This window comes from Ornithorhynchus anatinus, chromosome 6 (genome assembly GCF_004115215.2).
Source record: "Ornithorhynchus anatinus isolate Pmale09 chromosome 6, mOrnAna1.pri.v4, whole genome shotgun sequence".
NCBI classification, from domain to species: Eukaryota; Metazoa; Chordata; class Mammalia; order Monotremata; family Ornithorhynchidae; genus Ornithorhynchus; species Ornithorhynchus anatinus.
In genome coordinates, this window is record NC_041733.1 from 11428320 (window position 1) to 11450860 (window position 22541).

Genomic DNA, 22541 nt, shown 5'->3' on the forward strand with positions numbered 1-22541 from the left:
GCTTACAGCCAAATGTACAAGATGATGTATCTGCAGAAGGCTGATTCCCTGGCCCTGGTCCTTTTCTCTAGGACAATCCGGTCCATCTCCCAGACTTGTTTCTCAGGTCTCTCCACTTCCCCAGAGCCAGATGTGGGATCCTGTGCCCCCGGCTCCTGCTTCAAGCCTTGGGAGACCCAGCCATTGCAAGGCTACTCCATGTCTGTCCTGAGGGACTCTGGGACCCTACAGGCTGGGACCGTCCGTGAGGCCCGGAGGTCCTTGGGGAACTAGGATTCTCCCAGGCCAGCTTTTACAACGGGGTTGGGAGAAGCTGGAGCCTCCCAGCTGGAGGGCTTCTCCGTGGAGCATGGCATCTCACCGGGGAAAGAAAGCTTTTTATTTTGCTAATGAGATGTACATCACCTTGATTCTATTTATTTGCTATTGTTTTAATGAGATGTTCATCCCCTCGATTCGATTTATTGCTATTGTTTTTGTCTGTCCGTCTCCCCCGATTAGACCGTAAGCCCGTCAAAGGGCAGGGACTGTCTCTGTCTGTTACCGATTGGTACATTCCAAGCGCTTAGTACAGTGCTCTGCACATAGTAAGCGCTCAATAAATACTACTGAATGAATGAATGAATGAATGAAACACCACCTCTGATTCCAGATGCCAAGACCCTCTCATCCCGAAGCAGAATTGCACGAAGCAAACTGTTTACCAGTTCGACACAATCCCGCATTGTTCAGAGACAGGGTCGGGGCTGAGGCTGGAGCCGGCCTGGCAGCCAAGCGGGCTGGCAGTGCCCTCTACAGGGACCCTCCGAGTTTGCCAGGGACGACCAGCCCATCTGTGCCGGTGAGGACGGGAAAGCGAAAACAGGCCTGGCTCAGCCTAGGAACAAGAGCCCCCACGCAAAAGCACATCAAGAGGCTCCCCTGGAGGTCTCCAGAGTGTGCCGAGGTCTCCAAGGGAAAGCACCGGTGTTTATTGAATACTCTACGGAGTGGAGAGACTTGAGAGAGCATCCTAGAATTAGCAGACAGGATCCCTGCCGTCACCTGGAGACCGGAGATGTCTGAAGGTGTCCTCTTGATTGATGGGAAAATTCTCTAACCAAGTTCTTGAGCACCAGTGGAGAAAGGGAGAGAGGGCAAGCAGGAGAGAGGATCGGGGAGAGAAAGGGGAAGGCAGGGAGAAAAGACAGAGAGAGGGCTTAATCCAGGGAGTTAAAGCGGTATGCTTGATGAGAAGGAATTAGCACCATCTTGGGAACACATCTCCTTCACCCAGAAGGCAGGGAAGTGCCCAGAGCCCTGGGCGGGAAGCAGGCAGGGTGTTAGCTCTATGCAGTGTGGACAATTCATCCTGGGCTCCATCGCTTTGGAGTTTAAAGAGCTATTTCAGTTCCCCGATAAATCAAGAGGGCTCAGGGCTTTCCTGAATTCAAATAGACCATTAATTCTTCTATTAATCACAATGATGGTATTTAATAAGTGCTGACAATTGTCCAAGCACTGGGCTAGAGAAAGATTTTATTATCAGATAGGACATAGTTCTTGTCGCGCTTAGGGCTCACATTTTACAGATGAGGAAACTGAGATCCAGAGAAATAAAGTGATTTGCCCAAGATCATGCAGCAGGCAAGTGGCAGAGCCAGGCCTAGGACCCAGATCTCTCAACTGCCAGCTCCATGCCCTTCCCAGGAGACCGCTCTGCCTCCCTTTCTCTAAACCAGCTCCCTCTTCTGCCCCTGAGACACTGCTCTTTGCTTAAGCTCAGGTGGAGGAAGGCCCCAAGCTTGGGAATTTCCCGCTGGACTTTGACCAGTGCCAGCTCCACCGTGCAAACTCTGGCAAGCCACCCTGTGTGCCTGTGCTCTCCATTAAGTTCGGCCACACCGGGGGGTGGAGGGGCTAAGCGCTGAGCCCTGAGGAAGCCCTCGTCCCTGAGCCCACCTGCCCACACATGGCAGCCCGCTTGACTGCAGAAGAGCTGGCACACCTCCAGTACAGCACCCCCAGAGAGGTGAAGGGTAGACCAGAGAGATTCAGAGAGAGAGGGAGAAAGAGGGAGAAAGCGACAAGGAGCGGTGAGACACTTGGTGCTGGGTGCCAGCTTCACCTCCACATCTCAGTCCGCTCTCAACCCTCTCCCTAGATTGCCAAGGTCCCATGGCCCCCGTGCCACCTATTCCTTCCTGACAAGATGTGGCAGGCTGGTGCTGGGAAGAGAGGCCGGGTAGACTCCTCTCTAGCTTCCTGGAATATGTTCATCTCCGGGGGAAGAGATGCCGGTGATGTCTTCGTCCCAGTCTCGGGGAGGTACAGCCTCTCTCTCCAGAGCAGAGGCCTGTGGAATCCAGATACTGATGGGGGCCGGGGGTGGGTGGAGGAGATAGCGGAGGGGATCCCTCCCTCTAGAGCCTGAGACTCTGTGGAACTCGCCTCAGTGGAACTCAGGGGCTGGGGCTAGGGGGGGTAGCTCCTCTCTCCAGAGCTGAGGCCTGTGGGGAGACCAGAGGTTGGGGGCTGGACTTTAGCTCTTCAATGCCACTCTGGATTGCTGTGTTCCCTTTGCGAAATCCCTCAGGGCTGCCCCTCCCCACCACTCGCCTCTTGGCATCAGACCCTGGATTGATCCTAGAGTGGTCTGGGTAAGCCCTGGGGGATGAAAGAGGCAAAGGGAAACCATCTCCACTCCCACTTGTCCCCCCTCACACACACTCTACCTTTAAAGGCCTCCTCTGCCAGGAGGACTAGCCTTAGGGGCCCTGGCTATGGCACTTGGGGAATCAAGAGGCCCATCGCTGGGTCAAGGAGGGTACGCAGCACACACACACACACACACACACACAAACACACACACACACACACACTGACTCTTCCTCACCCCGTCCTGTCCGCTGGAGACCCTGGATGCTCTCATTGTCAAAGGCAAAGCTGTCAGATTGCTTTCTCTTTCCTCACCCAGAAAAATTCACATTTTCAGACGTGACTGAACGAAGTAAAAACAAAAAAGAAAAAGAAATCCCTTTTCCCAAATATAAAACTTCTCTAAATTGGCAGCCAAAGGCTGCGGGAGGAGATGGAGCAGGCCCAGGGGCAGGGGAATATCTCTGAGGAGGTGGGGTCAAGGGGAGGAGAGGGGGAGGAGGAGGAGGAGGAGGGAAAAGAGCCTGTCCCTTTAAGGGGGTTGGCTGTCAATCAGAAAGCCCTTTTCTTCACTGGAGGGGAGGACAGAGATACTCAGAGAGAAAAAGTAAGGGACGGAGGAAGGACAAGGAGAAGAGAGGCCAGGATTGTTCCAGCTGCACAAAGGCGGGCACCAAGAGGATAGCGGCCAGCTAGAATCGGACTCGGAATCGCCAAGACATGGGTGAGTTCGGAAACTCTTGAACAGTGGCGAGGGTCGCTTGGGAGCAATTTTCCAAGTTGTGACGGGGTTTCTCGCTGGTCTGGGGAGACTGAGTTTGGGGTCTCTGGTTTGCTGGTGTGACACTCCAGTAGGTGAAAGGGTTAACCATTGACTGCTCACTGTGCTGCTGCTTTATTTCCAGAGAATTCAGGGACTTCAAGAAGAATCACCTGGCCCCTTTTGGGGGGCTGTCCCAGGGCAGCCGGGTCCTTCTCTCTCCTGTGCCTCCACCTCCCCCAACTCCATTAGCCCCATCCATCCCCGAGAACCCTGAGCTTGTCCTTAAGTAGACCCTTGTTACTCCTGTGGCTGAGACTTCCAGATGGGGCCAGTGACATGATCTCATCCCCATCCAAGTCCTCTTCGTGTCTCAGAAGCCCCCTCCCGAGCTTCAGACCTCCCCCACCCCCACCGCCTCGGGTCCCGCCTTGGCCACTCCATTACCTGCTCCAGCTTTCCTTAAGATGCGGTGTGTGCAGGCCTGGAGTCTGCTGAAACTCCGTCATTGGCCACTGCGGCCACTAAGCTGGTCAGTCTCTCGACTCATTGGTCGGTCGAGGATGTTTGAGGCAGCCCTACTCTTGGTCCAGTAGAAAGAGCGCCACTCTGGAAATCAGGAGACGTGGGATCTGGTCCCGGTCCTACCTGAAGCTGGCCAACACAGGGGAAGGCGGCCCGTACACTTTGCCAAGTGCAGCACCCCTGCCCTCCTGCTCCCATAGGCACTCCGTGCCCCAGTGGAAGTACAACTGGTAGAGATGAGAGAGTGTGAGGGGCCACTAGCACAAGCCATTAACACTAGAAAGAATTTCCCCGAGCAGGTTCTCAGACAGAGACGCATCCGTCATACCTGACACTGCCATATTCCAAAATGCTTAGGGCACTCTTGAGGGTGAGAGAACAGGGGAGCATCACTCTGAGCCACAGTGGAATGAAGCTGGACTCTGGTTCCTGGACCCCTTCAGAGTCCAGTCCAGCTCAGCACTGTCTCTGATACACTGTCATCCATTAATCCTTGGGAGAGAGGACTTCATTTCCTGGTTTCCTGGGCCTTTCAACTTGCAGGGAAGGAGATGGAGGGAAAGAAACAGCCAGTGGGTGGGAGTCAGTCAGGGGACTAGGTGAGAAGGAAAAGCCGCTGGGCTAAGGTCCCGCCACCCTCAAGATGACGCTTCCCGCAGAGAGTGGGATATTGATTTTCCTCTAGATTTCCAGGATTGGAGATGCACCCCCTAATCACCAAATGCACACTCCCCAAGTCCTACCTTCAGTGTTCCTCCGACTCGGTGTCCAGTAAGGGAGTTAAACATTCCGGGGTTCTGGCAGCGGTGGCTTCCTTCTTTTCCCAAAGAATATTTTTTTGGCCTCACTGGTCAATCGATAATACTTACAGAGCACATATTCTGTGCAGAGCTCTGCACTAAGCACCTTGGAGATTACACAAGAATTATTAGACAACATTCCTGCCCTTGAGAAGCGTAAACTCTATATTAGTTAAGGCAGGAAGTCCCAGATAGAGAGAAGTCCGCGCACTGTACTGATTAGACTTCCACCATGCTGCCTGGGCTGGCATGGACAGGGAGGAGGGGCAGGCTGGTGAGGCTGCCGAGTATGGCTGGGAGGAGGGATGGCACTCCTTTTTCCCACGCTGTGTCCAGCCGGGCTCCGAGTGCTCGCTGGGCGAATGAGAATCCTCAGCTCTTACCAGCTGGCGCTGGAGGCATGCTGGGGGCTGGGGCCAGAGAAGCCCGGGGAGAACTTTTAGACTCCTACTTGGGCAACGGAAGAAACAGAGAGCAGAGGTGGACTCTGGGATGGACATAAGGACTAAATTCTCCCTCCCTTAAACACCCCAGCGCTCCCGACTCAGGACCCTAAGGTGAGGAGGTCAGCGGAGAAAGGGCAGAGACGGGTTTGGGAAGACCAGGGCAGGATCTCCTAGGGGGCAGGGGCAAGTGAGTGAGCCAGAGATTGGGAGGGGTTCAGCAGATTCCTCTGGAGAAAGGTGTTGTTCATTAGCCAGCTGAGCTCACGGAGGGATGAAGGGGCAGGTGCTGGGGGGGTTGGGAAATACATTTTGATGACTTTATACCAATATCTCAATGTCTCTGATGTCTCAAACCCCAGGGAATCTCAACACTGTAGTTTGAAGCTCAGAGACAGTCTGAGGCAAAGCATGGAAATTCACTCAGTACTCCCTGAATGGACCCTGCACCAAATAGCACTGATGAAGCCCCCAGGCTGCGAGAAGGGCCAGCACTGGATGGGAAGAAGGCCAGCAGGGTTGGAGGAGAATCAGTTTTGCCTAGTGGATAAAGCCCAGGCCTGGGAGTCAAAAGGACCTGGACTCTAGTCCCGGCTCCACCGCTTGTCTGCTGAGTGACCTTGGGCAAGTCCCTTAGCTTCTGTGGCCCTCGGTGACCTCTCTATAAAATGGAGATAAAGACCACTGAGCCCCATGTGGGACATGGACTGTGTCCAACCTGATTAGCTTGTACATACCCCAGTGCTTTACTACAGTGCCTGGCACAAAGTAAGCATTTAACAAATACCATAAGGAAAAAATATACTAGAAGGAACAAGCAGGGGGAGAAGTACGGCTCCTTCTCAGATGAACCTCTGAAGCCAGGGTTTAACAGCTCATAAGCCAGAGATGAAGTTCCCCGGTTTCACAGCCTTCCAAATAGTTGTCTGATTCTGATGGGAAAAGTTTTGGCCCTGAAAAATGACCACCTTCACTGCTTGTCTGAGAACAGAAGCTGTTTCTGGGTGCCCAGGCATGGGTGCAAACTCCTAAGGTATTCAGTAACTGGGGGTTGGACAGCTACAGTGGTGGGGTGGTGGAACGGATGCATCTGTACTCTGCCTCGAGGACGTGGGGGCAGGATTTGCTGGCCTTGGCCTCACGCTTACCTTATTGTGTCCAGCCCAGGATAGAGGGAGGGACACAGGGAAGGTGAGAGGTTTGAACCAATGCTGCTGTTGGCGCTGAGAAATGTGTGAGGTCCCTCTTGGCTTATGGCTCTACTCGGTAGAACTCAAAGTCCCTTCGACCTCAACTACAGCCTTGTGGATCTTTCCCCCCTAAGCTGGGTCTGGGGACTTCAACTTTAGCTCTTCCAAGTTAGGGATCTAGAATGGAGGGGGGTTGGGTGGGGAAGGACACAGAGAGGCACTCTGCCCTGACCGTCCGACATCCTTGGACTTCAGGTCCAAGCTCTGCTTGTCTCTGGACCCTCCCGGTGACTCTGCGGTCTCTCTGGGCAGCCCTCCCCCAGCCCAGGCTCATCTACGAGCCCGTACCAGCCAGGGCTGCCGCTGCAGATTGGACGGCGCCAGCTGCCCCAGCCCCCACATCAAGGACAGCTCTGTTGCCAGGGCTGGGGCTGGGACGGGCCGGAGGCTGGTTGGGGGTGGGAGGGGTGGGAGGCTGCCAGGGAGGGAGGCTGGGCCGGCCTGTGACTTAGAGAGATGGGACCGCTCCCCTGTCAATGGGCCGGCCTGTTGTTTTGCCCCATTGTTGACGGCTCCTCCCTCTCTCCCCCTTTGTCAGCTGGGCCCAGGAGACAGGCTGGGAATTGTGTGGGCACAAGGGAGTCTTTCTGCATCCTAACCCTCCCCCAGCTCCTCTCAGAGATCCCCCAGATCCCTGCTGGATTTCCATCTTGGAGTCGTGTCTCCCCATCTCCTCGATGAGGGATTGGGGGGTAGGAAAGTGGGGGAGGTGGGTAAGGGGGAAATGAATCCGGCCCCAAAGGGGCACACCTTCAGGGGGCAAACTGGGATGGGACTCGGGCTCTCTCGAGGAAGTCCGGGCCCAGGGGAAGAGCCTTCAAAAATGGCCCCTGTTTGGGCCCACTGATATCAGAGACTTAGAAGGGCCAAGGAGCAGCCAACAGAGTGGAGAGGAAGAGTCCACTTTGAGACTTCTTTGCAAAGTGCAGTGATTTACCTGGACCACGGCAGTCGTTCTAGGCAACCAAGCAGAATCATGGTCCACCTCTCCGTGCGCCAAGCTGTTCACCCTAGGGCTGAGATGTCCCCTGCTCTTGCCTGTGGGAGAGATTTCACTCCCCTCTGTTGCATTCCCCATCCAGCAGCCACCAGCCCCAGGAGCCCCAGAGCCCCACCCCCCTCCCCCAAGATGGGCTTCGGAGGGGTGGTCTGTTCGCCTCCTGGGGATGAAAGCTGCTCCCTGGGAGTTCCGGTCTCTCCGGTGCTCCCGTGGACTTGAGTTTGGGTGGAACCTGCCTGAGGCTTTGGGGCCCCTTGTAGCTCGAATCCGGCCAATCCAGCACTGGCCCTGGGGGGTAAAGTCTGGTGCTGGTTTCAAGCTGGGCCCAAATATCTCAGCTGTTGATTGGCTCTCAGGCCCTGTTTGGAGAGACAGCCAAGGCAGAGCAGCTCACAGAGGTTTTGTAATAGTTGTGGTATTAGTTTTAAGTGCATACCATGTTCCAAGCACTGTACTAAGCACTGGGGAAGATACAAGATAATCAGGTCTCACATGGGGCTCACAGACTAAGTAAGAGGGAGAACAGGGATTGAATCCCCAATTTTACAGAGGAGGGAACTGAGGCACAGAGAAATGAAATGACTTGCCCAGGTTCACACAGCAGATAAATGGCAGATATGGGATCATAACCCTGGTGCTCTGACTCCTAGGCCCAACCTCTTTCCACTTACCCATATTGTTTCTCGTTTTAGTAAGTCTTCCCCATTCAGCTGGATCCGGGGCTCAGGTTAGGGTATGCAACAGAAATGATCTGTGTTTTGCGCAGGCAGTGGATGTGCTGGACAGGAAATTAAAAATCCTGTACCCACGCACACAAACACACACATATCATATACATACATGCACATGCATACACCAATGATGGTGAAATTCATGTGTGTGTGTGTGTGTGTGTGTAACTGAAAAGGCCAATGCAGGACCCAGAGTCCCAACCACACTGTGCACACAAAAAGGTTGTCCAATGGTGAGTTGTCAAGTTTGATGTGCACTGCACAGGGTGAGAGCTCAAGAAGCAGCGTGGTTCAGTGGAAACAGCCCGGGCTTGGGAATCAGAGGTCATGGGTTCTAAACCCGGCTCGAGCTCCGCCACCTGTCAGCTGTGTGACTTTGGGCAAGTCACTAAACTTCTCTGTGCCTCAGTTACCTCATCTGTAAAATGGGGATTAAGACTGTGAGCCCCATGTGGAACATCCTGATCACCTTTTATCCCCCAGCGCTTAGAACAGTGCTTTGCACATAGTAAGCGCTTAACAAATACCATTATTATTATATTATTTATTGATTGATGTTTGCAGCATCTACTGCGGTTTTCACTTTTCGTCTCCTAAAACCTAGGTAAATACCATAATCAAGTGGTGTTGTCCTCATTTGGGGCCCAGGGTTCATTATTATTATTATTATTATTATCATTATCATTATTATGGTACTTATTAAGCACTTACTATGTGCCAGGCACCGTACTAAGCACTAGGGTGAATATAAGCAAATTGGGTTGGACAGGGACTGTCCAACACAGGGCTCACAGTCTTAATTCCTATGTTACAGATGAGGTAACTGAGGCACAGAGAAATGACTTGCCTAAACCATCTAGCAGACAAGTGGTAGAGCTAGAATTAGAACTCAGATCCTTCAGACTCCCAAGCCTGTGCTGTATCCGCTAATCCCTGCTTCTTCTTTAGATTTCCCCAGTCAGGTTGATGACCGTTGGGGCTTCTGGCCATCAGGGAGTAGAGTAATGGCATTTGTTGAGTGCCCACTGAGTGCAGTCAATCAATCAATCAATAGTATTAAATGCTTGCTGTACTTAATCGCTTGGGAGAGTACAAAACAGAGTTGGTAGACATGTTCCCTGCCCACAATGAATTTACAGGCTAGGGGTTTAGGAGAAAACAGTGGAATTAGTAGAGCTGATCCCTGCCTTCAAAGAGCTCACTCTGTAACTCAGGAGACAACTGGAAAAATCACTTATGCTTATATAGTCAGTGCTGAGGAAGGATATAGAACAGTGCTTGGCACATAGTGAGTGCTTAACAAATACCATTATTATTAATATTATTATATAAATATATACATACATACATATGTGCAAAAGGGGTCAAAGGTTTGGTAAGAATCTGGGCTCTGATGGTTAGTTGGGTTGGACCGTTGGAGGATGTTGGATTTTAGGAGGACTTTGAAGGTGGGGAGGACTAGGGTCTGGGAGATCATGGTGGCAGGGAGCAAGGGGAGAGGGAGTTCTAGGCCCCTTGCAGTGACCAAAGGAAGAGAAGTAGAGAAGGTGGGCTTGGGCTTCCAGGCTAGTCTCCCTATCTACTGTACGCTTGTTGGGGGAGGGAATATGTCTGTTATATTGTACTCTCCCAAGCACTGAGTACAGCGCTCTGCACTCTGTAAGCCCTCAATAAATACAACTGATCGACTGGGAGGAGTGAAAGGGGGCAGCCGGGGCAACTTTTAGTGAAACTTTTAGTTCCCTCCTTGCCCCCTATTTGGGGAATGAAGCCAGCAAAGTGGGAAGCCAATTAATTTAGAGTCTAATGTGGAGAGGAGGGAGAAAGGGCGTAATTGAGATAGAAACAGAATAGTTAGTGATTTAATACTAGCTTGACCAGACTAGAAGAGCTACAGCAGAAGATATTACTGTTGAACTGAACTTTCTCAAGAGTTTAGTAAAGTGCTCTGCACACAGTAAGGGCTCAATAAATATTACTAATCGATTGAACGAGCTGCCTAACACAGGAAGATGAGTCACAGAGTAGGATTTCCTTCTGAGGAACTAGTTGGACCCGTCACCTGGGGTCACTTTCTCCTCAGTCCCGGCCCCAGCCCCAGCTCCTCCGGATTAAGAAATCCTCTGGGTGGAGTTGGCTGGCCCCCTGCTAAACCATTAGCCTTCCTTTTGTTCTCTGTTTATCTCCTGGCCCCTCCCTCTCCCAGGCCCATTCTTTCTCTCCCCCCAAGAATACTGATGAGGCCCTAGAGTTGGCAGGCCAACCATAAAGCCCCTTTGTGTTGTGGGCAGCGGAGGGCTTGGTACAAGCCATGACCTCGTACTTGGGGAGAGCAGACAATGGCGGAGTCAGTGACCCCCACCTCCCCCTGGATTTCTGAGCCCGCTCTTTAGGAGTAGAGAAACCCCCTGAGATGGACGGGTATGAGGAGAGAAGGAGAAGAAGGGGTGGGCCCTTCATTTTCTCCCAACAGCTGGGTTGGGGAGGAAAATGGCAGCCCGGCTCTCTCACCCTGATTTTCTTCGATCAGTGGGGAGGTGCAGAATGAGGGATAAGCGTCCCTCTCCTCCCCTTGATGGAGACAAGGGGAGAGGTGGGGAGGGAGAGGGACGCTTATCCCTCATTCTGCACCTCCCCACCCCTCCGCTTGTCTCCGTCAGCAGGAGACTGGCCCAAAGAACAGTCTTCTGCAGTGTGAGCCTGAGCAGGAAGGATTTCCAGGAGCTGTGGCCCACTAGACCTGCTAACCTGCCTTAGTGTAAAGCTGTGGGCAAGGCCAGTCCCAGATGAGACCAGTGGTCCATCCCCAGCCCAGCGCTCTGCCTCTGACAGTGGCAGCGCCAAGCTACTTAGGGAAACTGGATGCTGAATTCCTTCCCAAACAGCCGACCCAGGGCTCCTGGTCTTTGGAGCTGGACTCCTGGTGGGACATGGAAAAACCAAGGAGGAGCCTCTGCCTCTATAACATGCCCCCCAGCAGGCCCCGGGCCACAGCTTCCCTTCTGGGGCCCCACGTTCTTGTGTGGATGCTGGGAACGCCTTCCAAGGTCCCTGTACCACTAGGAACTCATATGCCATAAATGCATGCACACATACCCACCATGCACACCACAAACACACATAGGCACATAGACTGTAGACCACACAAACACTCCCCACCACTCATGCACAGTCCTCCACATACATGCCTCAACACACACACTCTCTCTCTCTCTCTGTCGCTCTCTGTCTCTCTCATGACCAGGATCTGCCAGCACTTTTTTCTGGTGAGCTCCTGACGACTAAATCTCCCAATCAGTAAAGTTGCCCCTGGCAGACAGCCGCCTTGATGCAGGCAGCCTGGTGGGTGACCTGGCTGATGAGGCTCTCTCACTGCCTTCCACCTTGCAGCCCTGGATAAGCAGTGTGGCTAATGGGTAGAGCACAGGCCTAGGAGTCAAAGGACCTGGGTTCTAATCCCAGTCCTGCAATGTGTGTGGCCTTGGTAAAGCCATTTAACTTCTTTGTGCCTCAGTTACCTCATCTGTAAAATGAGGATGAAGACCTGAGCCCCATGTGGGACAGGGACTGTGTCCAAACTGATTATTTTGTATCTACCCCAGTGCTTAGTATAGTGTCTGGCACATAGTAAGCCCTCAACAAATATCATTTAGAAAAAAACCCTGGGAAAATGAAAAGAATTTGATTGGGCTGTTCTTGTTGGGGCAGCTGGGGTTGGTCAATCCCAGCCAAGGCCTAGTGGAGAGGAGGACTGGGACTGGTGCAAAAGGACTTTTTCAGGTGAGGGCTGACCCACCAGATTGGGAAAGGGCAGAAAATTCATTCAGTGCCATTTAATGAGCAGAAATAAGGCCGCAAGATTCCCTCAGGCATGCTCCTGATCACTGTTGCCTCCCTGTTACCCCATGATCCTGAAAATGGTTTCACAAATGCTCAAGCCGCATTGCTTCCTCCACCTGGCTAATTAGTGTGCCTGAGCCCCAAAAGAAACTGGTCTGGAAACAATGAAAATCAGGCAGAGGGCCAACATTACCTGCAACCCCTCTGCCTCTCCTTACCATGTCCTCTGTGCATTTTCACAGGAGCCTGTGCTTGTGAGGTCTCTTGTAAGAAGTTACTGAGCTTGGGAGCCAGAGAAAGAACAGGTTGGAAATAGGCAGGGAGCTTCCTGCCATGGTGGAAGACCCTGGCACAGGTTTTGGGCTGGGGGCTGCTTTGAAACCCGAAGAGATTCTAGTCTTACCTTCAAAGAGGATCTCTTTAGCTCTGTCTCTTTGAGGGGTTGGGCAGGAAGGCTCGACTGACCTAATGATTGAAGCAGCATAGCTTAGTGGAAAGAGCATGGGCCTGGCAGCAAGGGGACCTAGGTTCTAATCCCTTCTGCACCACTTTGCTTGGGCAAGTCACTTAACTTCTCTGTGCCTCAGTTTCCTCAACTGAAAAATGGGGATTCAATATCTGTTCTCTCTCCTACTTACCTGTGAACCGCATTTGGGACAGGGACTGTATCCAGCCTGATTAACTTGTAGCTAACCCAATGCTGAGAACAATGCTTGACACATAGTAAGTGCTTAACAAATACCATTTATTACAAAAGATTACCCTCCATCCACACGAGGGCTTTCTTGACTGCCAGCTTTCATGTGGGTCGATGAGAGGAAAATCTGCATCTCATCCCCTCTGGATTCTGGATGCTGGAGGAAACGGGCTTTCAGAGCATTTTCCCATCAAACTACTCATTGCCATTTGTCCTCTGGTACCCATCTCACTCTGCTCCAAGTTTTTAATATAGAGATCCGCTCACAGTAGGTGCTTAATACGTTTCAGAGATTGATCCACTCTGGACCGTGGCCTTTGATTGTCTGGTTCAGTCTTGTTCATAGTCAAGGCTGCTCTCGGCTTCCCGTGCACTTCAACTTAGGGCCGTGGCCTGGATGAGCTCAGCCCTCATGGATTCTTTCTTCCTAACCCCCGAGAGAATGATGAGGGAGAAACTGGCTTTGTAATAGTTAACACAATTACCAGGAAGTAAAGTTTGCCCTGATCCCACCCAGCCTGCCAACGCCGCTAGCATCCCCCTCTAGCTCTCACTTCCCTGCCTGTTGCTTTCCATGACGCTAGACTGAGAAAGGAGCCTCTGCTGGCAGCAAACCGATTCAGAGTTCCCCCCCAGACTGTCCTGCACCTGAGAAGAGAATGAAGAAGAGGAGCGTTTTCCATTTTATTCAACTCTGGGGCCTAATATCATTTCTACACTCTGCCTGATTTTGTTCCACCTGCTTCAAGCCTGAACAAAGTAAAGGGCCCTGGCCAGGTCCAGGTCAGTGAATTATGGGTTTATCCAGGACCTGGGATCCTCTACCAGGAGACCCTGTAGCAATTTCATCGGTTCTTGGACTAGTAGCAGGGTGTCAATTGCTCAGAGTCCCTCATGACTGACTCTCTCTCTCTCTCCCTCTCTCTTCCAACTTTCCTCTCTCCCTTCTTTTCTTCCTCCTCCCTCCATTTCTCCTTCTCTCCCTTCTGCCTTCCTCTGTCTCTCACTCCCACCACCCCCAACCTTTCTCCTTTTCTTTCCATCCTTTCCTCCATCCCAGGCTTGTTAGAATGCTGTGCAAGATGTCTGGTGGGTGCACCCTTTGCATCTCTGGTGGCCACAGGGTTGTGCTTCTTTGGGGTGGCCCTGTTCTGCGGCTGTGGGCACGAAGCTCTCACTGGCACGGAGCGGCTAATTGAGACCTACTTCTCCAAAAACTTCCAGGACTATGAGTATCTCATCAATGTGTAAGTACCGACTCCATCCTGGGCTCCTCCCTCTTGTGTGGCTCCTCTCTCCCTCCCTGCCCCCATTTCTTGCTGGGTCTCCTTGGACTCCCTGTATTTGGGTTGGGCAAACTGGGACCCCGTTCCTTTCCCCGAGGGCTCCTCTGTCACATGCCCAGGCCACATGAAGGGGTAATGTCCAGACACGGCAAGGGAGACCTGTCTGCTCCCTTGAAAGCCTAGAATGCCAAGCAACTTGTCCCTGCCTAAGCTCTTGCCCCGCTGCCTGGTTTCTGGCCCCACCTGGGCTCTGGGCTCCCTGTCTGGGCTCTGGCTCTCTCCCAGGTATTCTTTGGAATCGTGGGAATCGCAGGAATTGGGACTTGTTTGTGGTTTTCAGTCTAGTTTCCTTTCCCCTGGACTGCGTCCCTCTCCCCTCCCTGCATTGATCAGTCTCACCCAGAGGAGGTCTTGGCCCCAATCGGCCAAGTTCCCTGAGACCTCCAAGCACACTACGGCCATGCGCCCTGGCCCGGTAGCACACCGCTTGGCTCTGGAAGATGTGCCTCTCGGTGCCCTCCGCGGGGGTCGGGGGTTTCTGGACTACGCCGGGTGCATACGTGGAAAGGGTTCAGGTCTCCCTGCACTCCAGCCTCTGGCCTCCCTTCCCCACCCCGGCTTTCTCGTCCGTTTTCTATCTGTTCCCGCCAGATCGGGTGGAGCAGATATAGGTGATGATGAGGTCTCTGCTGTGGTAGGGGAGGAGGACTCAGGGGAGGCCAGTGGTCGAGACTGAGATGCTTCTAGCCGGGAGCCCTCTCTCCTGCCTCTGTCTGGACCTGGGAATAAGTAGTTCCTCTCCCCTGAGCCTCCACTAGCTCTTCTGGGGGTGGCCATGGCAAGCCGGGAGTCGATTTCCTGTCTTGCCCTCGGCGCCCTAGCCCTGCTGAGCCAGTAGCGTCTCCAGAGACTGTGGGCAGGAGGAGGGCAGGCCAGGCCCCACCGCTGCCCTCTCCTTCGGACGGCCTTGCCGGGGTACTCCGTGGGAGCTTCGCCCCCTCCTGACAAAAGAAGGCCCGGGGCCTGAATCTCCAGGACACTGTCCTCCTTCTCCACCGACCCCGTGCTCTCTGTGTCCATCTGGCCACCCAGGATCCACGGCTTTCAGTACTTCATCTACGGAACCGCCTCTTTCTTCTTCCTGTACGGGGCCCTCCTGCTGGCCGAGGGCTTCTACACCACTGGGGCGGTCAGGCAGATCTTCGGCGACTACAAGACCACCATCTGCGGCAAGGGTCTGAGCGCTACGGTAACAGGGGGACCGGCCAAGGGGAGGGGTGCCAGAGGTCATCATCAAGCTTACTGTTTGGAGCGGGTGTGTCATTGTTTGGGAAAATGGCTAGGACATCCCGACAAGGTGATCCTCAACAGGTTTTTATGGCAATAACCGAGGGCGGGGAGGGGGTGGGGGAGGTTGGGGACGGGGCCCTCCCCGACGCCGGGTCCCGAGCAGGGGCCCGGCGGGCGTGGGCTGGGAGGGGTTGGGGGAGGGCGGCGGTGCCGCGGGGGTCCTGAAAGAACGCGGCGCCAGGCCGGCTGAGCCGCGGCCCTGAAAATCCCACCAGAAAACAATTTCCAGAACTGAAAGGGCCTGGTGAGGGCGTGGGAGGAGGGGGACGTTTCTTCCAGTCAAAGTGGCTAGCCTTGGCCTCCCGTGGGCACCTCCTGCTGGCCGCCCCCCTCCGGCCACCAAGCCCTCTTTGGCAGAGTGGTGGCTCGGCAGGAGGGGCTCTGGGTACCCCGGCCCCGGGTCCGGACCGGCCCCGCAGCCCCAGGCTCACCGGGGGGCCGGGGTGGGAGCAGGCGAGCGGGACCATGCTGCATCGTGCCAGACGTGGGGCCTCGGCCCCGACCTCTCCTGAGCCACATCCCACAGCGCTCTGGGGAGTTGGCAATGGTCCGCGAGGCCCCCGTCCCCGGACAAGCCCCCGACTCCCCATCTCGACCCTGGAGGATAGTCACCAGCTCAGGGACCGGCCGCCATCTCCGCCGGAAGCCACTCTGGCTGTCGGCCGGGGGCCCGGAGGAGTCAGTCTCGATCTCACGCCCACCTCTCCCGCCGACTTTGCCACTTCTCTGGGACGCAGATTGACCACAGGGATTTTCCAAGCTCAGCCGGAGGCCAGGAGGAGCACGGCTTTCTTTCAGGACCCGTTCGGGTTTCCCTTTACACCTTTACCTGACCGGGAACACCCTGGGGTCGGCGGTCACACTTTGGGCAGTTCTCTAGCTCTTCGGCGGAGGTAGATAACTGCACCAGGACCCTGAACGCTGTTGCCTCGGTCTCTCCGTCCACCCGGGGTGAGATCTCTGGAGAGACGAGAGGCTCGGGGATCTCCCGCTCGCGCCGCGGTGTCACCGGCCGCAGCTGACCTTTAACCCTTCTCCTGCTGTCTCGGTTGTCTCGACCGTTTTAGTTTGTGGGCATTACTTATGCCCTGACCATTGTGTGGCTTTTGGTGTTTGCCTGCTCGGCCGTGCCCGTTTACATTTATTTCAACACCTGGACCACCTGCCAATCTATCGCCTTCCCCAGCAAGACCACGGCCAGCATAGGCAGCCTCTGTGCCGACGCCCGGATGTATGGTGAGCTGCGGGGGGAAGAGGTGGAAGGGGTCGATCCTCCCGCTGTCTCCGTGGCGTGCGGGAGAAGGAGGAGGGGGAGGATCAGGGACAGGAAAGAACGGCTGAGCATCTAGACGAGGAAACGCATGGAGGGACCGGGAGAGAGGGCACCACGAGGAGAGTGCCATCCAAACGGGCTGACCCGGGGCTTGGACGGGTGGTGGGTCACCCCAGATGGCAGCATGCTTGGAATAGAGAACAGGGAGCCCAAAGGAGAAAATTTTAGGTGTGAGTGAGCAACCTTTCCCTGGAAAACTGGTTCAGGTCCCAAGGAGCCAGAGTTCTCCCTCTTTAGGGCCTTACCAAGGAAATCAAAGGAAGCGCATGAAGTTTCCTCCCAGGGTTGATGAGGGGCCCCTAGAGTTTGGGCTGGCCGTGACACTTGGCTGTTCCCCACTAATACTATGTGCTAAACTCTGGAGTTAGTTGCCGGCTTATCATTTTGGATACAGTTTCTGTCCCACGAGGGGTTCAGAGTCTAGCTCAGCCCCATTTTACTGAGGAGGAAACTGAGGTCCCATCAGTTAATCGAAGATATTTATTGAGCTCTTACTGCATGCAGGCCACTGTACTAAGCACTTAGTAAAGTACAATACAAGAGTAGGTAATAATAATAATAATGTTGGTATTTGTTAAGCACTTACTACGTGCAGAGTACTGTTCTAAGCGCTGGGGTAGATACAGGATAATCAGGTTGTCCCACTTGAGGCTCACAGTTAATCCCCATTTTACTGATGAGGTAACTGAGGCACAGAGAAGTTAAGTGACTTGCCCACAGTCACACAGCTGACAAGTGGCAGAGCCGGGATTCGAACCCATGACCTCTGACTCCCAAGCCCGGGCTCTTTCCACTGAACCACGCTGCTTCTCAAGGAGTCCAGAGAGGCTAACCTAACTTGCTGACCAATGTGGCATAGCAGGCCGCTAGCAGAGCTGGGACAAGAACCCAGGTCTCCTGACACCCGGTGCCATGTTCTTTCCACTCGGTCACTCGGCCTCCCCTCCCTAGAGGTAGCTGCATTTCAGCAGGAGGAGGCACACTTGGCGGAGCCAAAACCTACCTGTTTTCCAAGGGATCACTCTCCTGGCCACAGTCCTTCAGAAGACAGGACCCTAGTCGCCCTGCCTCACGATGGTGGGGTCAGCCATGGAAGAATGCAGAAGGAGGAGGGTGGGAGAAGGTGGTTGGACCACCAGGTCCAGCCACCTGAGCGCTCGGTTTTTCTCACCTGGCCCAGGTGTTCTCCCCTGGAACGCCTTCCCTGGAAAAGTGTGTGGCTCCAACCTGTTGTCCATCTGCAAAACGGCTGAGGTGAGTGGGTCACCATGGTCACTCCCCCTCTGCTGCATCAGAAGCTGTAGGCCCAGAGGTTCCCACAGTGGAATGACAGCATTCACTGAGAGCTCATTATGTGCCAAGCACTGGGCTAAGCACTAGGATAATAATAATAATGGCACTTGTTAAGCGCTTACTATGTGCGAAGCCCCACGTGGGGTTGTCCCACGTGGGGCTCATTATCTTAATGCCCATTTTACAAGTGACTTGCCCAAAGTCACACAGCTGACAAGCGGCAGAGCCGGAATTTAAACCCATGACCTGACTCCCCAGCCCGTGCTCTTTCCACTGAGCCACGCTGCTTCTCTACAAGCAGGACCATCAGATCGGCAGCGGTCCCTGTCCCATAAGGGCTCAGAATCTCAGAGGGAGGGAAGAAAGAAGGGAGGGCTGATGTTTTTCCCCATTTTACAGATGAAGAAACTGAGGCTCAGAGAGGTTAAATGACTTGCTTAAGGTCAATCGTCAGGCCTGGGACCAGAAGTCAGGTGTCCTGACTCCCAGGCCCACGCTCTTTCCAGTAGGCCACTTTGGCAGAGTAGCCAAGTCCTCAACCCCACAAGCAAGCCGGGAAAGTTGAGTGGATTTCCTCTTTCCCGTTAGGAGACAGCTCTGTTCCTGGGGTCCAACAGAGATTATCCTCCACCGGAAAGAACCCGAAAGTTCTGCCACCTTGGGATCCTGCCCCAACCCTGCTAGGTCTGCCTTCTAGAAGCACGAAGGCAGAATGCAGTTGTTGGTGCCCGGAGGCTGAAACAATAGCTGCTCCTGTCCATGGGCCAGCAGCATCTAAAGCTAGGCAGCAGGACAGCCCTGGGAAGCCCCGTGAACAGGCCGAGTCAGGAATTTCTTAGGCTTCATCCGTTGTCGCATTTCCTTGCAGTTCCAAATGACCTTCCATCTGTTTATTGCTGCCTTTGTGGGAGCTGCAGCCACCCTTGTTTCGCTGGTGAGTCAAAGCTCAGTGGGATCTTGGCAAGCCCTGCCCCGCATTAGGATCGGTCCTGCCCGGAGGCTGGGGGGATGGCCCCTATGGCTTACCGACCTCGCCAGCAGGTGTGTGCCTGCCTGGTGTCAGCACTGACTTCATGCAAAACCCGGTGCTCTCTGACAGCAGGGGGTGGAGGTGCTTTAGAAACGAAGTGAGAACTGGCAAAATGATGCCTTTCCAGAAAGGGCGACGGGGAGGAAGGGATGTCACAGAGAGCAGCTTTCGGAGTTAGGGTCACGATGCGGAAGATTCCTAACCGCACTCATCTGTCGTGCCTATTGGCCACTGGGCCAGATTGGGAGATTGCATTCCCACAGGACAGCTAAGCGACTGGCAGGATACGGTGCCCTTCCCAGCTCCTGGTGTGAGACTCAGCCCATTTCCTCCATCCCTTCCTCCCTCCCTCCGTCTCGGAGTGGAGAATGAGGTGGCGAGAGGAGGGACCCTGAGGCTCGGGCCCAGACTGCTCGCTGCCTCTCCCAGTGGCAGGCCGACCATCAGCCCTCAGAACTCCTGGCCCTCTGGGTGAGCTGCTTCTCCAGCCCCTCACAGCCAATGAATTAATGGTATTTACTGAGCATTAACTGTGTGCAGAGCACTGTCCTAAGCATTTGGGAGCATACAAAAGTTCAAAGGCATGGTCCCTGCCTTGGAGGAGCTGACCAGCTAGGGTGGGAAGATGGACACAAAATAATTTCATGGTAGCTTCCAGGTCCAGGAGAAGGCTTGTCCGGTGGGGTTCTCAGAGGGCCCCCGGGGGACTGCGGGGCCTCTGAGCTCAGACCATCTACTGCCAGCCCTGAGGAGGAAGATGGGAAACTGGCCACCAGCCCAGACAAGAAATAGGCCCAACTCTGGGTTAGCTCTAGGAGGCTCCTTGAAGGGGGCCTCCCGGAGACCTCGTTCTGTCGGGCCCCCGAGGAAGAGGCCACAGGGAGTGAGGAGTTGACATTTCCTCTCACACACACGTTCTCTTTTTCGCCCCCACAGCTCACTTTCATGATCGCCGCCACCTACAACTTTGCCGTCCTGAAACTCATGGGCCGGGGCACCAAGTTCTAATCTTCAAGCGGGCTTCCAGGAGACCCCCCCACCCTCCCCATCCCATCCTCCTCCTTTCCCACTCCCCTTTTTCTCCCACCCCGGCTAACAGAGGCCCTAACCACCAGCCAGGCCACACCGCATCTCCCAGCTTAACCCCTTGCCCTCACTGCTGACTCTTTCTCTTCTTCCTCGGTGACTATAACAAGAAAGGAGAGAGGCCCAGGCAGGGGGACCTCTCCACGTTCTCTCCCCTCTGTGTACATCGCCGGGCCATTTGGCTTCACCGCTCATTCCTCAGAGGAAAGGGAGCGGCCAGGGTGAGGATTACCTAATTGCCTGTTCTCAAGAGAAATGAAGGTTCCGACCGAATCTTGACCTGTCTCTCCTGAGAGCAAGGGAACACCCTTCCAGTTTTCGCCAGGCGCAGCCCCCCGAGGGGAAACAAAACGGAGAAGAAAGGTACTCGTGGAGAGAGAGAAGGAAGTCGCCCGAGCCCCCTGCCATCTAGAGGGGCCGGCGGGATTCTCCGAATGCCAAAGAGGACTCATTCCTCTTCCTACCATCGTTGAAGGAAATGGATCGACCCAGTAGATACGCGAGAATTTGCCCCAATCTGCCTCTCGCTCCTGGGGGGAGGAGAGGGTCGGAGCAAGGATCTTCCAGATGCAGGAAGAGAGCACTGACCCCTGTGGTGAGGGAATCTCTAAGTCTTAACCCAGCCAAGCCTACTTATAGCATAAGGGAGCCGGCGTCTGTGTTTCCGTGTAGACGAAGGCGAGCCTCGACCTTCCACCGGACAGGGTCGTCGGCATCTTAACACCCGCATCTTCTTCAGCGTGGCTACCATGGCAACCCTAGAGGTTCCAGGGAGCAGAGCTTGCTCTCAAAAGAGTGGCAGCGGCAACGGAAGCCGCGGCCGCTACAGCAGCGCAGCCCCAGAGGCCTCTCTCGTAAACCCAAGATAACTTGGGAATCCAAGCTTTTGCTTGTCTTTTTTCTGTTAACCAGCTGTGTACACTGAACTCGGTTATACCTTCACAATGGTGCTTTTTCTCACGGGGGTGATGCTTGTTCAGTCGTCGTCAGTGAAGGGAAGATCTTGATTTGTTTCTGGTTGGGGCAAACAGTGCGTCTCCCGCCTGGTTCATCATTTGCCTCACGTCAGGATGAGTTTGGTTTGGCACCGGAAAGGCCTGGAGGATCCGCTTTTGGTCTTTTTAAGCAGAGACGAGGATAAAGCAACTCGAGCACCTTGCCTTGTGGGCTCTTTTAATCTGGCTGGCCAATTTCCAGATTAAAACACGCGACTTCCCGGTCTAGCGGGACCCTCTCTCACCTGTTCAGGGCATAGACGGGTGTGGCAAGCCTGGGATTGGACTCGAGTGACCGCCTAGTTTTACTTTCTCGTTAAAGAGGGGGAATCTATTTGGATGTCATTATCAACTTGCCCTGCTACAGAAGTGGCCCGTTAAAGGACACTTCATCCCCTGACAGACTAAGGGCAATATCCCTCCCCTGTGGCTGGCCTTTCACCCACCCTTCCGTCTCTTCCCAAGGAAATCGGTCAGGAGGAGGAGGGTCAGGGCTAGGCTCTGATTTCAGTCTTTTCTTCTTGTTCTGTTAACCCTGGCAAATAAAGTTGGCTTGTGTTTATTTATTCAAGAAATACTCTTCAGTAGAGGACTGTGGTCTCTTCCGTCACGGCCATTTTTTTTTCCAAAGTAGTTCCGGCGAAATGTTTGCCTTCGTCTCACCTTTCCAAGGAAGGAATTGTATTTCCAATTAAGTCCGTCGGTTCAGTTCCTGAAGTTCCCGAAGACGGAGAGGGAAGGGAGGGTGAGGGCACAGTAAGAAACCAATCAAGATCAGGGCAAGCGAAGTCGTTCATACCTTGTGTTCGATTTGGATTTAATAATGTAACAAATAACCAACCCCTTCCCAAACCTTGTCTACACACACACCGAGAGAGAGTTAATCAACAATGTTTCCTTCATTTCTGATCTAGAATTTCAACTTTTTAACACGCATAAAGGATAAAATATGTAGAGGCTTATCTTAAAAGATGTATTTTATAAAATTAAGGAAAATAAATTAAAATTAAGAATGTTCTCCATCAAACGTCGAGTGTGTCTATTGAATGAATTTTAGTCTGAAATCGTAAGACTGTTAGTAAACTTAGCTCATGGGAGGCCCTTTTCCTTAAAGGTGAGAGAGCACTTCCTAAAAACATCAGATTCCACCCTCCCAACATCTCTTTAGGAAGTGGGTCGATGCCACTAACCCGTGGCTCTTCGTTCAGTCAGGGACTTTGCTGCTGTGAGTTGCTGAGGGGAAACAACATCAACCCTGTTTGTTTTTTTTAATGGTATTTGGTAAGCACTTACTATGTGTTAGGTACTATTGTGCCAAGCACTGGGGTAGAAACAGGTTTAACAGGTTGGGCTCCATCCCTGTCTCACATGGGGCTTACAGTCTAAGTAGGAGGGAGGAGGATTGAATCCCCATTTTACTTTTGAGGCAATTGAGGTACTGAGAAGTTAAGTGACTTGCCCAAGGTCACACAGCAAGTAATTGGC

General features: G+C 53.7%; 1 protein-coding gene across 2 annotated transcripts; it reads left to right on the top strand.

The window, feature by feature from the left end:
• Positions 1-3171: 3171 nt before the first annotated feature.
• Positions 3172-22083, top strand: PLP1 (proteolipid protein 1). 2 transcript variants are annotated; one of them, XM_001513689.6, is made up of 7 exons: positions 3172-3361; positions 13744-13930; positions 15062-15218; positions 16387-16555; positions 17833-17906; positions 18814-18879; positions 19912-22083. In XM_001513689.6, the coding sequence occupies exons 1-7, from the start codon at positions 3358-3360 to the stop codon at positions 19981-19983; spliced, it is 729 nt and encodes a 242-aa protein (XP_001513739.3). In that variant the 5' UTR covers positions 3172-3357; the 3' UTR covers positions 19984-22083. The 2 variants fall into 2 exon arrangements, with proteins under 2 accessions (XP_001513739.3, XP_007669738.1); XM_007671548.4 differs by having other exon boundaries at positions 3173-3361; positions 15062-15326.
• The last annotated feature ends 458 nt before the right edge of the window (positions 22084-22541 follow it).